General features: G+C 34.0%; 1 protein-coding gene across 1 annotated transcript; it reads left to right on the forward strand.

The window, feature by feature from the left end:
* The first annotated feature begins 5,391 nt into the window (after positions 1–5,391).
* Positions 5,392–14,126, forward strand: ncf1 (neutrophil cytosolic factor 1). The gene is made up of 11 exons (XM_065284209.2): positions 5,392–5,779; positions 6,370–6,450; positions 6,713–6,788; positions 7,537–7,702; positions 7,864–7,922; positions 8,008–8,130; positions 11,129–11,236; positions 11,335–11,452; positions 13,220–13,333; positions 13,442–13,608; positions 13,731–14,126. Exons 1-11 carry the CDS (start codon positions 5,708–5,710, stop codon positions 13,874–13,876), a joined length of 1,230 nt encoding a protein of 409 aa, XP_065140281.1. The 5' UTR covers positions 5,392–5,707; the 3' UTR covers positions 13,877–14,126.
* The last annotated feature ends 332 nt before the right edge of the window (positions 14,127–14,458 follow it).

Here is a 14,458-nt window from a genome sequence, read left to right on the forward strand (position 1 = left end):
ATCTGGTGTGAACCCACAGTAAGAGCAGCTGCAAGGGATAGAAATATTGATAGATGGTTCTGATTGTCTTTTGCGCTGACCCGCAGACACTAGCTGGCTCTAAGGGTCCTTTGTTCTGACCCCCAGACTGCGTTCTAATCTAACTGGTTCTATATGTCATTTGAATGTTAATTAAAAAAATTTGAATTGTCGGAGCCAATGGTCTACAGTGGGCAGCGCTCCGACATGTGGTGCTTTCACACTTTCTGGGAGTTCGATTCCCGGCTCGTGGTCATTTGCCGATCCAATACCCTTCTCTCCTCCCTGTACTTTCCTGTCCTCTCCAAAACTCACTGTTAAATAAAGGCAAAAACTGGCCAAAAAATATAACTTTTGAATTATGTTATGTTGTATTTGATTTTGGTTCAGAGTTACTGTACTTTCAAGTGTTTAGAAAAATAATGTTCTTAATTGACCAATCCCCTTGATTCTTTTACTAGTCCAACATTAGTTCTGGAATGTGTGGTTGTCAAGCTAACCGTCAGGATTTTATCTGTTACAATATGTGCTGTTATGGTAGTTTCAGAGTGTAAAAAGTAAGTGGATCAGTTTACCCCGAGCTGGTTCACTTTACCCCCTTGATTTTTCTGGTCTGTCTCAGTTTACCCCTAAGCTGGGGTAAAGTGAGACACAAGACCACTTTTTTTAAAACAATCATATTTTCACTGCTCTTCGTCCTGAATACATTCTGGTAATTTCCATAGCTAGGAAACATCCTGAATTAATGGGAAATGTGTAAATTTGACTGATATATCATTTTAGCTCGCTTAGAGGGGAGCAAATGTAAAAAATGTCTCACTTTACCCCACTCTCCCCTATGTTTATGTATTTCTTCCGGTAATGATTTGCTGTCAGTGTTCTAAAAGTGCTAACAACTTAGCAAGCAAACAACAAAATATCCACATTCTTATTAACGTTACAATGCTTGTCTAATCGATTTAATGTTCCCGATCAGATCTAAGTTAATATAAACACTAAATTTGCTGTTGTTGGCACACTTTGTAGACAAAAAATATAAAAAACACCAATGCCTTCACAAAATAACGACAGAGAACGGAAAGGGAGGCTTTTATCAGCAGTTTAACATTGCAAACATGGATTCAAAGCTCCATCAAGCCAGCAGGTAAATCATATTGAATATTTAGCAGATTGTCACACTTTAATTCTTATTATATTTCCCATTATAATCACTTGTCTAAGTTGATGCTAGTAATATAACACATAATATTTATAATACTTTATTAAAACCATAATAATAGTACCACCACCCATAGTGCCATTTTTGGTTTGGGCCACTGCCCCATCTAGCATTTTCTAAATGACTGTTCTCATTACAAATATATTCCAAAGAAAAGTGAATGGTTTATAAATAATTTTGGCATTAAGGCAAAAGAAGTTAAATTAAAGCTTTTCAACCTATAAGGCAAGTGGGTTTTGTTCAGATGTAAATTTGTGTGTATAATATACAGTATGAGTGTGACCTTATGAATAGTTTTCACAGAGCTGTGTGTTTGCACAAGTATAAATGAAAACCGACGCGGAACCTACGCCGTCGCTGCTACGCCGTAGGACCTACGCACGACTATAAATCGCCCTTAAGGTTTAAAAAAATTATCCGGCCCGCACTTCATGGCGTTATTTACCATCCGGCCCTCAGCCTAAAATGAGTTTGACACCCCTGATCTATACATTTGTACAAGACCAGTTAACAGTATTAGCATTGTCCCACATAACCATTTTTAAACATCTTATTGCGAGTGTGCAGTCAAAAGTCTGTTAATGATAATACAAAATCTGCCACTTAGATTAAAATGGTTTTATTCTAAAATTTATATATTACGACTTTACAAATTACATTTGTAAACATATGTGATTGCTCAATACATACTTGCATACTTTACACATACAATCCCTTATCAAAATGAACCGTGTTTTTGTGGTAAAAAGTGTAATAACCATGTTTTTTAAACCATTGTTTCAAAACCATGGTTGTTCCGTGGTAACCATGATTTTACTACGATAAAAATTAGTTTTTTTGTTTAAACCATAGTAAATTTTCACAATTTTGCTTCAGAATCACTGCTTTTCAATTAATATGCCTACAAACATGTAAATGCAACATTAAAGCTGGTGCAATGATGGCAACATGATCTCACAGAGTTCCGTGGGATAGTCACGGAATTTTTGCTCATTTTCCGTGGCATTCTCACGGATTGGTTACTCAACGGATTGGTGCAATGGCACCACTGCTGTGAAAGCAACAGTATGGTAAGAAAAACACCAAATTTAGGCATGTTCATGTTACCAACACACCCCAAATCATTTGGTCATTCTTTTCTCATGTGACAAATGTTAGAGAAGTTGTGAAGTTGTGTAACCAAAAGTTCATGACCAGTATGTGTTTTGACCAATATACTAAGTTTACAATTTCCACTATTTACTCTAAGACATGCATTGCACACATATACCACACACGCTAATGCATTTGTATACACTCACCTAAAGGATTATTAGGAACACCATACTGTGTTTAACCCCCTTTCGCCTTGAGAACTGCCTTAATTCTACGTGGCATTGATTCAACATTCTTTAGAAATGTTGGCCCATATTGATATAATAGCATCTTGCAGTTGATGGAGATTTGTGGGATGCACATCCAGGGCACGAAGCTCCCGCTTCACCACATCCCAAAGATGCTCTATTGGGTTGAGATCTGGTGACTGTGGGGGCCATTTTAGTACAGTGAACTCATTGTCATGTTCAAGAAACCAATTTGAAATGATTCAAGCTTTGTGACATGGTGCATTATCCTGCTGGAAGTAGCCATCAGAGGATGGGTACATGGTGGTCATAATGGGATGGACATGGTCAGAAACAATGCTCAGGTAGGCCGTGGCATTTAAATGATGTCCAATTGGCACTAAGGGGCCTGAAGTGTGCCAAGAAAACATCCCCCACACCATTACACCACCACCACCAGCCTGCACAGTGGTAACAAGGCATTATAACATCTTCTTATGTCATTCCTGACCTATGGATCACACTCATCAAATGTTGTTATTCATGTTACTATCAAACAGTATGTTGAAAGTCAGTATGTGATTCATGTGATTTTAGGCCTACATCCCTAGGCGTTTCACTGAGTTCAATTTACTTGGGTTTGGCAATAGACAGCATATTTTTAGGAAATGGGAAGTGAAATTAGACTTAGTCAAAGATATGGATTCCTAGAGACACTAATCATCCCAAAACAGAATGTTTTCAGAAGTTTTAGTCATTTTTAATGACTAACAAGTTTTCAATAAAAGAATGATGAAGTGTCTAGTGGTAATTATGTATAAGACTAAAGCAGCATTTGCATAGCTCCTCTTTCGTACATATTTTTCTGATTCATCTGTTTCTAAAGTCAAAATAAGGAGAATATACAACACAAATAAGGAAAAATAAACAACAACAACAACAAAATATCTTGCTGTGGCTGTGGGTGTGTGTAGTACATGCAAGAAAATATCTAAATGTGCGTGGGGAAAAAATGACCGCATGTCTTTCACAAGATTTTTTACTCCTTTCACATTGTATATGACTTCCATAATGACTCAACGGCATCAATCTTTTGTATCACATATTTGCAATATGCTTTCCAAAATAAAACACATCAAAACATTTGTCTAGATGAGCCCTATAAATCACTTAATAAATATAATAAAAGTAATATATTATAATTTAGAATTTTGTAAAAAAAAATTAAATTTGATAAGACAATCTGGTGTCACTGTAATATTAACAAAAAGGCTTATTACATCACTGAAATGTCATTTTTGCTGAGAATATTACAAAGTGTAAATCTTTGATAATACAAAATCAAAGTCTATGTACACAAAATAATTGCATTTTATTTAAAAAAATACGTTGCCATCATTTTCAAAGAAACTAAAAAATAAGTCGCTATATTTTTTATAACACACACACACACACACACAAAAAAGAAATTTTTGTGGTATAGTGAATCCTGTCTGTTTTCCACAGGCACTGTTGAAATGATATATGATAGTAATATGAAGTAAAAAAAAAATAGAGGAACTAGAAAGAATTAGACAGTGACTACTTAAATAAGTTTGTTTTCTCAAACTTCCTTCTCTTTTTCAGTAAACACGAAAACGACACAAAAGTGAACGTGAGGAACTGCATCTACAGAATGTCTACTCTGCACTGTAAAAAAATCTGCTTTTTTGTCCAATCAACATATATTTTATGTTACTTTAACTTAACAAATTAAGTTAAACAATTTCAACTTATTTTTATGAGTTATGTCAACTTTTTTGAGGCAAAATTTAAAATGGTATGTTGAATGGACTTGCAAAACCAATTTGTTTTACCTGCTGCATTTTTTAAGGTCATTATATTAACAGTGACATATACAGTATATCATGTATGTCAAATTATGAAATAATAAGAGTTAAGCAATGATGCATTATTTTGTAATTTACTGTAGGATTATACTCCGGTTTCCCTCAAAAGTCCAAAAACATGAAAATAAAGGTTTAGTGAATTGATTGCTGGATGTTATAATTTTACCTCACAGTTTTACATACACAACATACAACTTTACATCACATATTATATAATATAGGGGCATGTGGAGTTGTCACAAAGGCTATATTTCAGTATAAACTTCTAAATTAAAAGTGTAAATGCACAAAATGTGATACAGTCTGTGAAAACAGTTAAAGTCTTTTTTTCTACATAAATTCATCCTACATAATTTAACGACCATACTGTGGAAATAACAATATTGAATGAGTAAAATCATGTCAAAGATTTAAATTATATTGAAATTAATGAGCTTTGATTCTCCAAATTTCATAATTATGTGACTTTACCCTGATTTTTACAGACAGGGTCACATAGCTGACAATAACTCATAGGGGTGCTTTCCCGGACAGGGCTTATCTAAAATGCATGTTTGAGTTGCCTTTATTTAAAAAACCTTGTATAGACATATCTTAACACACGCCATTGTTTTGTCTCAAGATACACACCAGTATTGTTGTTTGTAAGGTTTTTTATAAAAATGCTTAAATGTCCACATAAAGCCTAGTCCTGGATTAATCTAAGCCCTGTCCGAGAAACTGCCCCATGGTGTCATAAGATGAAAATATATTCATTTAAATGTATCTTTTTACTTTTCAATATTGGTGGAGGGTTTTGTACTGAAAAAAATATTCATTCAATTTACTCATTTTTTTAAGGTAAGTGGTTGCAATAAATGTATTTAAGCTACATTTAAACAAAAAATAAAAATACAATAAAAAACTTTTGTTTAAATGTAGCTTAAATAAATTGATTGCAATTACTTACCTTAAAAAATGTAAGTAAACCGAATTAATCATTTTTTTAGTGTAGCCAAGGCATTTATGCTTGGGTAAAAGTGTTTCAACGGGCCTAGTTCCCTCATGTACTTTTGCAATGTGTTAAAAATGTTATGACCACATGTAACTCTGGACTTTCTCATCTATATTTCCTCACCATTTTTAGGTAATGTGTAAAAGAGGAAGAACTGTGAGACTGAGCCCCTCCTACTTTCTAACTCTATAAACACATGTGAATATGTCAATAATAGAGCAGTCACTGATTCTTATAGATATCCATCAAGTCTTTGTTTTGCAGGATGGCTGAAACTTATGTGCGACATGTGGAGCTGTTGGGATTTGAGAAAAGATACTTTCTCAGTCAGCACTATGTAAGTAGGCTACAAAAATTATGGTTTTTACATCTCTGTGCCTAAAATGGTGATGTTGGATTAACTTAAATTGGTAACATAAAAATAAAAATTTGAATTTAAATTTTAAGTTAAAAAAAAGTTTAAAATTTAAGTTGATACATGAAATATGTAAGTTGATAAAGCTTAAATTTTATGTGTTACAAATTGAAGTAATTTTTTAAAAGTGATTTCAACTAAAAATTTCCATAAATTAAATTTAAAATTAAATTTAAAATTAAATTTGAGAAAATGTAAGTTGATAAAACGTAACATTTTTAAGTGTTACCAATTTAATTGTTTTTTTTAGTAGATGCAACTTTGACTTTTTATAACAAAAATAAACTTGTCAATACAGACATTACATAATTTATATTCTCTATAAGGTAGCTGTCACAGAGATAGTACCCTAATATGTACCATTTAGTTGCAGTAAATATTAAGTATGCACTTTTTAGTTATATAGTAGGTGTCTTTTTTAGAAAGGTAACGCCCCAGTGACAGTTTTTGTACTTTTTGTCTAAAAATATATATTAAAAATGAAACAACTATATTTTAATTCTGTTTAAAAGGTATACATGATCTTGGTTAAATGGAGTGACCAATCAGAAAAGCTGGTTTACAGACGGTATCCAGAAATTCACACATTTCATGTAAGTCCCGTGGTTCTATTTTCTACAGACAAAAGTAAAATAGCACATTGTGTTTTTCTTTCCCTGTCACATTTTTGTTTATTGCTACAAGCATCACAATGTAACAAACCCCTTATCTAATTTATATAACCTCAATAGAAAAAGAATTATTGACAAAATGATAAAACCTTAAAATGCATTTGTGCATAATGTATATATATAAGTATATATATATATATGTGTGTGCTTTACTTTATATTAACCACTATTATTTCATTTATAGAAAGCATTGAAGGAAATGTTCCCTATTGAAGCAGGAGAGATTGATGTAAAAGACAGAATCATTCCTCCATTACCAGGTAAAGTATTTTTGTGATCTGTTTTCTGTGAAACAGGAACTTTCAAAAGGACCAAGTCTGCATATTGTAAATGATTCACTTTTATAAGTTAACAGCAACAGACTTGTCAATACTGACATGAAATAAGTACGTCATCAGCGTACAATAGAAGACAGGAATGGAGTTTGGTTCCTGTGAAAAGAGGAAGCACCTGGCTTATGTCAAGCATATCAAATATATCTATTTATTTATTTAAAGTTCATGAAAGTAGAAAATAATGAAAACCACAGAGCAGCATGTGCAAGCCTTTTGCATATACAATTCCTTGTGTGGGGTTTTTGTGCCGGTGTTTCATTTCTGCAAATTAATATTTGTCAAGGATATTGTGGTAGATGTTGCAGACAAGTTGTAATTTTTTTGGACTTTCCAGTGTTGCAGTCACCTGTATATCACAGACAAATATTGTGGAAAAATACCATGCAGCACAATACATAACCTTATGTGATCTTATCTGCAAAGTCCAGGCTAAATTTTTATAATCTAATTATGAGACTGGGAGCATCAAAGTTTCATTTTATTTTATTTTGAATCTTTGACTTTGACATGACCTTACTCAGTCAATATTAAATATAGGTAATATATGTATAAAAGTACCTTTTCATTATGTAGCATAATTTTATGTAGATCACAACATAATGTCTGTACTGGGTCACATATGACAGAAATGCCTGAAATTGAAGTAAATTTTCCATTTTTTTATCTCCTTCAGCTCCAAAATGGCTGGACAATCAAAAATCAACGGAGACGAGGCAGGTAACTCTTGCCGAATATTTTCGCTCTCTGCTCGACCTTACTCCAAAGATCTCCCGCTGCCAGCTGGTACGCGACTTCTTCAAAATGCGGCCTGAGGATGAATCTCCACCGGCCCCTCACCCGTGAGTAAATATTGCAATTTTCAGCTGTGGTTTAGTGGTTAGTGCACAACATGTTTCGACACATTAGGTCACAGTGGTTATAAGAGTAATGCAATGGCCATCCTGCTTTAAACTGTCAAAACATTGTAAAAAAAAATCTATATTACCATCTCTCTGTGTAGATACAAAAGAAACGAGACCTTTATCATGTCCACCAGTAGATCAAGGAGCAACACATCAGGTAAGATCAACCCTGAGCTCTAATATATTTATTATATTGACTGCAGTGCCTTGTAGATGTCACATTTGTGCATTTCTTTGTACAGAAATCACCGGGCCTATCATGCTCGAGAGCTACAGAGTGATTGCGGACTACAGCAAGAGTTCAAAGTATGAGCTCACACTGAAGGCAGGAGACATGGTGGACATTGTGGAGAAGAGTCCAAACGGTGAGCAAGCGTGTAGATGAAAGTTGTGGCTGCCCTTCGGCAACAGATAAGAGATTGTGTTGAGTTGAATCACAGTAGTAGTAATTTTTGCGTAACATTGATTATTACAATAGTTTGGATTTATTTTGATTTAAAGTAAAAAAAAATCACCTTTTCCGCAAGGTGCTTATTGAACATACTACAAGCATTTAAAGGGATAGTTCAATGGAAGTCAATGGTGCCCCAAAACTGTTACAAACATTGCTCGAAATATCTTCCTTTTTGTTCAGCAGAATAAAAAAAATTATATTGGTTTGAGAGTGATTAAATGACGACAGAAGTTTCGCTTTTGGGTGAACTATCCTTTTAACTCATTCCCCGTCGGCCTTTTCTTTTTAAGTTGCCCGCCAGCATTTTTTGTGATTTTAACAAAAGTTTCACAAAATGCCTTCTAGGAAAATTTTGTTCTATAAATATATAAACATACAAATCTATCAAATGAAAGAACAGACCCCCTGCTTTTTCAAACAGACAAAAGAGGAAAAAATGGTTTCTTTTTTATAACCTCTTAAATATGGGTATTTTTTTCAAAAATACAACATTTTGAGCAAAAAGCTGAGATATTTGCATTATTGTAAAGGAATTTTGTTAGAGATCAGATTCAGAACGATTATCAAAAAATACACAGAGTTTGTTGTAAAATTAGCCTTTTTTAAATTGGTGCCATGTAGTGGATAATAGCAGAATTACAGATTACCGTAAAAACTTGTCAGAAAAGTGTCATTAGCAGGGAAATGTTTTCTCTTAATTGACGAGATAACTCGTCAATGGCGGAGGAGGAGTTAAGAGCAGAAATGTAAGGCACTATACTGTATCGGTAACTATTTACAATAAGGTCTAATTTGTTAACATTAGTTAAAGGATTAGTCTATTTTCTTAAAAAAATCCAGATAATTTACTCACCACCATGTCATCCAAAATGTTGATGTCTTTCTTTGTTCAGTCGAGAAGAAATTATGTTTTTTTTTTTTTGAGGAAAACATTCCAGGATTTTTCTCATTTTAATGGTCTTTAATGGACCCCAACACTTAACAGTTTTAATGCAGTTTAAAATTGCAGTTTCAAAGGACTCTGAACGATCCCAAACGAGGTATAAGGGTCTTTTGGCATTCTCCCTCAGGCTGTGTGACGAGCCAGCACGACCTCACGTAATACGTCATCAAGTCAAAAGGTCACGGAGGACGTATCGAAACTACGCCCCAGTGTTTACAAGTGTGGAGAAAGAGGACCGTTCTGACGTTATTTTATGTGGAATGATACTAATTAATGTCTTTGTGTCAGTTTATTGTTTAAAATGGTCCGCAAATGTGCGTTTTATTTATGTAACGTGACCTTTCCACGTCATTAATCAATTATGTGAGGTCACTGGCTCGTCACACAGCTGGAGGAAGAAGAGAAGTTGTGGTTTAAAAGTGCATATTTTTTATTTTTCTTATCAAAAATGACAATCGTTTTGCTAGATAAGACCCTTAGCCTCGTTTGGGATCGTTTAGAGTCTTTTGAAACTGCAATTTTAAACTGCATTAAAACTGTTAAGTGTTGGGGTCCATTAAAGTCCATTAAAATGAGAAAAATTATAGAATGTTTTGCAAAAAAAAAAACAATTTCTGAACAAAGAAAGACATCAACATTTTGGATGACTTGATAGTGAGTAAATCATCTGGATATTTTATAAGAAAATTGACTAATCCTTAAACATAAACAATAATTTTTAGCATTTACTAATCTTAAAGAGGTAGTTCACCCAAAAATGAAAATTCTGTCATAATTGTCTCACTTACATGTTGTTACAAACCTGTATACATTTCTTTGTTCTGATAAACATGAAGGAAGTATTTTGAGGTATGTTTGTAACCAAATCGATCTTGAGCCCCATTCACTCAAATAGTAAGAAAAAGGAGTATTATGAAAGCCTATGGGGCTCAAGATCGGTTTGGTTACAAACATTACTCAAAATATCTTTCTTTGTGTTTATCAAAACATAAAAATGTATACAGGTTGTAACAACATTTTTGGTTGAACTATCCCTTTAATTAATCTTCCCTTACTGATACTTCACTAGCTAATACGCAATGAACTATAAGAGAACAATATGTCAGCTAATATTAACAAAGATTAATTAATGCAGTAAAGATATATTGCTCATTGTTAGGTCAAATATATTTAACTAAAATAGTAACTAGTTCCTCCTTGTTATTTGACCTATAAAGTTTTTGTGACTGTTCTAGACAGCTGAACTTCCAGTTTTTCCTCATCAGTGTAATTCCTATGTTGCCATCACAGCAATAAATGTAACCCCTTATCATTCCTGTAAAAAAAGGACACTAATTGTACATACTGTGTTGATTGTATCATAAAAGGGTTCACATCATGATGTGAATCACAAGAATCTCATCTAAAGATATTTGACATGTTTTTTTTTTTTAGTTGATGTTTATCATCAAGTTTACCATCACAGCTTGCAATGTTCCACCCACTGTACAAACATTATGAGGATAAATAGTCATATTTATGTGAAGTACAAAATATGTTGGCCAACTCCATTATTGCATAACAATTTCATAGCTGAACTACAGTAGCTCAGAGTCTTTTTACTTTCGTATTTAGTAGTTCTTTAAAACATAACACGTGTGCATTGATGGGTCAAAGGATTTAAAAAATAATGAAGCAGCTCATGTAAATGCAAAAAAATAATATTTTTTTATTTGTGTTTTGCCTATACACCCACCTAAAATTATTTTATACATCAAATCATCCTACATGATGTAAAGAACATTCTGTGAAAAAAATAACCTGATATCTTTCGACTGAGTAAGGTCATGTCAAAGATGATATGATTGAAATCAAACTTTGATCTCCAAATTAGATTATGAGACTTTACCTTGGATTTCACAGACAGGGTCACATTTTTGTTTTGCAATATTTCATGTTAGTTTATTTGTTGTGTTTTAATCTGCAGGCTGGTGGTTTTGTCAGTGTGAGACTAAGAGAGGCTGGGTACCAGCTTCATACTTGGAACCACTGGATGGAGCAGATGAATCAGAAGAACCAGAGCCTAATTATGCAGGTCAGTAACCACCACTGATCTGAGACCAGCAAACACTGGGTTAAATTAAAGTGAAGTGACTGATCGTGTTGACATGTGTTAATATCTATTCATAACAGGAGAGCTCTACAAAACCACCAGAGCCTATAAAGCTGTTGAAGAGGATGAGCTGACTCTGGAGTTAGGAGAGACTATTGAAGTTATCCATAAACTTCTAGACGGGTGGTGGGTTGTCAGGTAGGGGTTAATTGTATTTATTTTAAATACTGTCCACTGTCAGAACAGTGGTCAAAAGGTCCCTTACAAAGGTCCTATTATCTACCATTTAGGTACAAATATTAGGGCTGTCAAAAGATTAATCGTGGTTAATCGCGATTAATCGCATGAAAAAATTCATCTTTTTTAGCATAATATATGTGTGAACACTGTGTGTAATTAGTTTGTATATATAAATACACACACACACATGCATTTATGTATTTAAGAAACATATACATGTATATATATATATTTATTTAGAATTTTATATTTTTTTATATTATATTTAAATGTTATTTTTTTACATTTTCTTTATTAAATTTATACATGTTTGTGTGTATTTATATATACATAATAATCACACACACAAATATATCATGCAAAAACAAACTTTTGTATGCGATTAATTGACGAGTATCACATCAATTAAAGGGGACAGAGAATGAAAACCCATTTTTACCTTGTCTTTGTTGAATAATGGTAGTCTACCCACATTCACGAACATACAAAAAGTGCTAGACATGCTAAACATCTCAGTCTCATAGAAATTCCTCTTTTAGAAATGTCAGCCAGAAAACGGCCCAATCTGAAAAACTGATGCTTATGACATCACAGGCATCTCACTGCCCCTCCACTTTAAAATAATTGGCTACATTTTTTGAGTGGCAGCAAAGTCAGCCAATCAGTAATGAGATTGCAAGTTAAGCCAGTAGGGGGAGCCAAATAGGTGCAAAACCACTTGTTTAAAATCCCCCACCCTAATAGAGCTATCTGAGAGAGGTTTTTAGGAAACTTCTAAGGCATTACAGACCCAAACAAAAATTTTTTTGTCTACACGTCACATCACAGAACAAGGATAAATACTCCGTTACATTATTCTATGTCACCTTTAAGAGAAAACATTTCCCTGCCAATGACGCTTCCCTACCAAGCCCCTAAGGTGACATTGGAGTAAAAAAATCTTAAGTTTAGTTTCATGTGCTCACGTGAAACTTTCATCTGCTCATGCGAAACCTTCATGTGCAGGGTTTTTTTATAGTTTAGTTTCGCGTGCTCACGTGCTTTCACGTGCGCATGCGATAGTTTCATGTACGCGCGAAAAGTGAAAGCGATAGTATCATGTGCTCACGTGAAACTAAACTTTATTTAATTTTTGCTTCATGTCACCTTAGGGGCTCCGTACTTCCCTGACGAGTTTTTACGGTAATCTATATTTCCGCTATTATCCACTAGGTGGCGCTCTTACCCAATTTATAAAAAACTGAAGCATTAGCTAATTCAACAACATTGTAAACTCTGTGTATGTTTTGATAATCCTTCTGAATCTGATCTCTAACAAAATTCCTTTACAAAAATTCAATTATTTCAGTGTTTTGCTCAAAACTTTTGGTATTTTTGAAGAAACCTACCCATATTTAAGAGGTTATAAAAAAGAGAACAAATGAAGATCGAATGATTTTTTTTATCGGTTTTGTTTATTATTTTGTTTATTTGTTTAAAAGCAGAGGGTTTTTTCTTTTATTTTAAATATATTGCGAACTTTTGTGAACAGTCCTAACAAATATGTATAAATGTGATATCATTATGTACCTTTGAGGTGCTACTATATACTCTTCAGCAAAAGTGTACTTTTTCAAAGGGTACCACCCCAGTGACACCTAGGGACCATATTTCATTGGAAAAGCAATAAGGTGACTAGTGCAAAATCTTTGACGCTAACCCTAACCCTCCGTTTGTCTCTAACAGGAAAGGTGAGGATACAGGCTACTACCCATCCATGTTCCTCTGCAGGACGGGTGAAAGAAAAGAGGTGGATGCTGAGAAAGATGTGGTCAAAAGATCCACACCACCACCCAGGAGGTAGATCCACATTAAACTCCACACTATAACATTCACTAAACTCTCAAGTGTCATTTCGGAAGATTATTTCTCAATTTAATAGTTTTTTTTTTCAATTGTGACCAACAGATCTACCATACGCAACGTCCAGAGCATCCATCCAAAGGGTCGTCAAAGAATCACTCAGGACACCTATCGCAGACAGAGCCGACGGTTCTTACAGCAGCGAGGAAGAATAAACTCTCAATCCAAGATTAAGACACGATCACCATTACAAGAGAGGAGGACGAACAAAGGTATGTAATTTGTAAACATGAGGGTCTGGCATTGTGTAGAAACATGTGCTGATAACATGTATAGCTTAGATAAATACATAAATGTAAAAATATTTCTCTTCATATTTGTTTTTTGTGTGTAGAGAACATTGCAAAATCAGACTTAACCAAAGAAGAAGATCTGGATAAGAGCGTGCCGGTCATTCCTCCACGGCCAAGCCCTCAGCTGATCCTTGAACGCTGTACTGAAAACACATGCAAGAGAATTAGCATTCATGAAGCCAGCTGATCTGCATGCTCGAAACTTTACTTGAATCTCTGTGAAATATTGATCTGGTTTTCTCAGGCATTCAGACACTTGTGTATACAAATGCTCTGTTCGATCCTGCTTAGCCCAGAACCTGGTATAAGCTATGCTTCTTAGATTTTAAGTTATATATGTTATACTTTATACAACATGTCAATGTACTCAAGTATAAGCCTGTTTAGATTTAAGTACTGTAATAATAATGAAAATAAAGAAAAAAATCTGTTTCAAATCTAATGTGTGGTCTTCAAATGGCAATACCCTTACAAATAAGAACCATGTTGGAGTGCCCCCTCTCCTCCTTTTGGGATATCATATATATTGGAATAAAACTATCAACAACCAAAATAAATAATTTATATCCATAGTTTTTATTCATAACGGTTTTACACTCCGCTATTTTTTCAGTGTGTTTTTGGGAATCGAACCCATAATCTTTTTGAACTGTTAACACAATGCTCTACCAGTTAAACGACAAGAACTTTTACAATACGCACCTCTGTTTGTCCTTCTCTACTTACAGCACCTATTCTACAAAATTCACTTTTAAAAGGTGTTTGGACA

The sequence above is a fragment of the Paramisgurnus dabryanus genome, chromosome 5, assembly GCF_030506205.2.
Source record: "Paramisgurnus dabryanus chromosome 5, PD_genome_1.1, whole genome shotgun sequence".
In the NCBI taxonomy this organism is placed as follows: Eukaryota; Metazoa; Chordata; class Actinopteri; order Cypriniformes; family Cobitidae; genus Paramisgurnus; species Paramisgurnus dabryanus.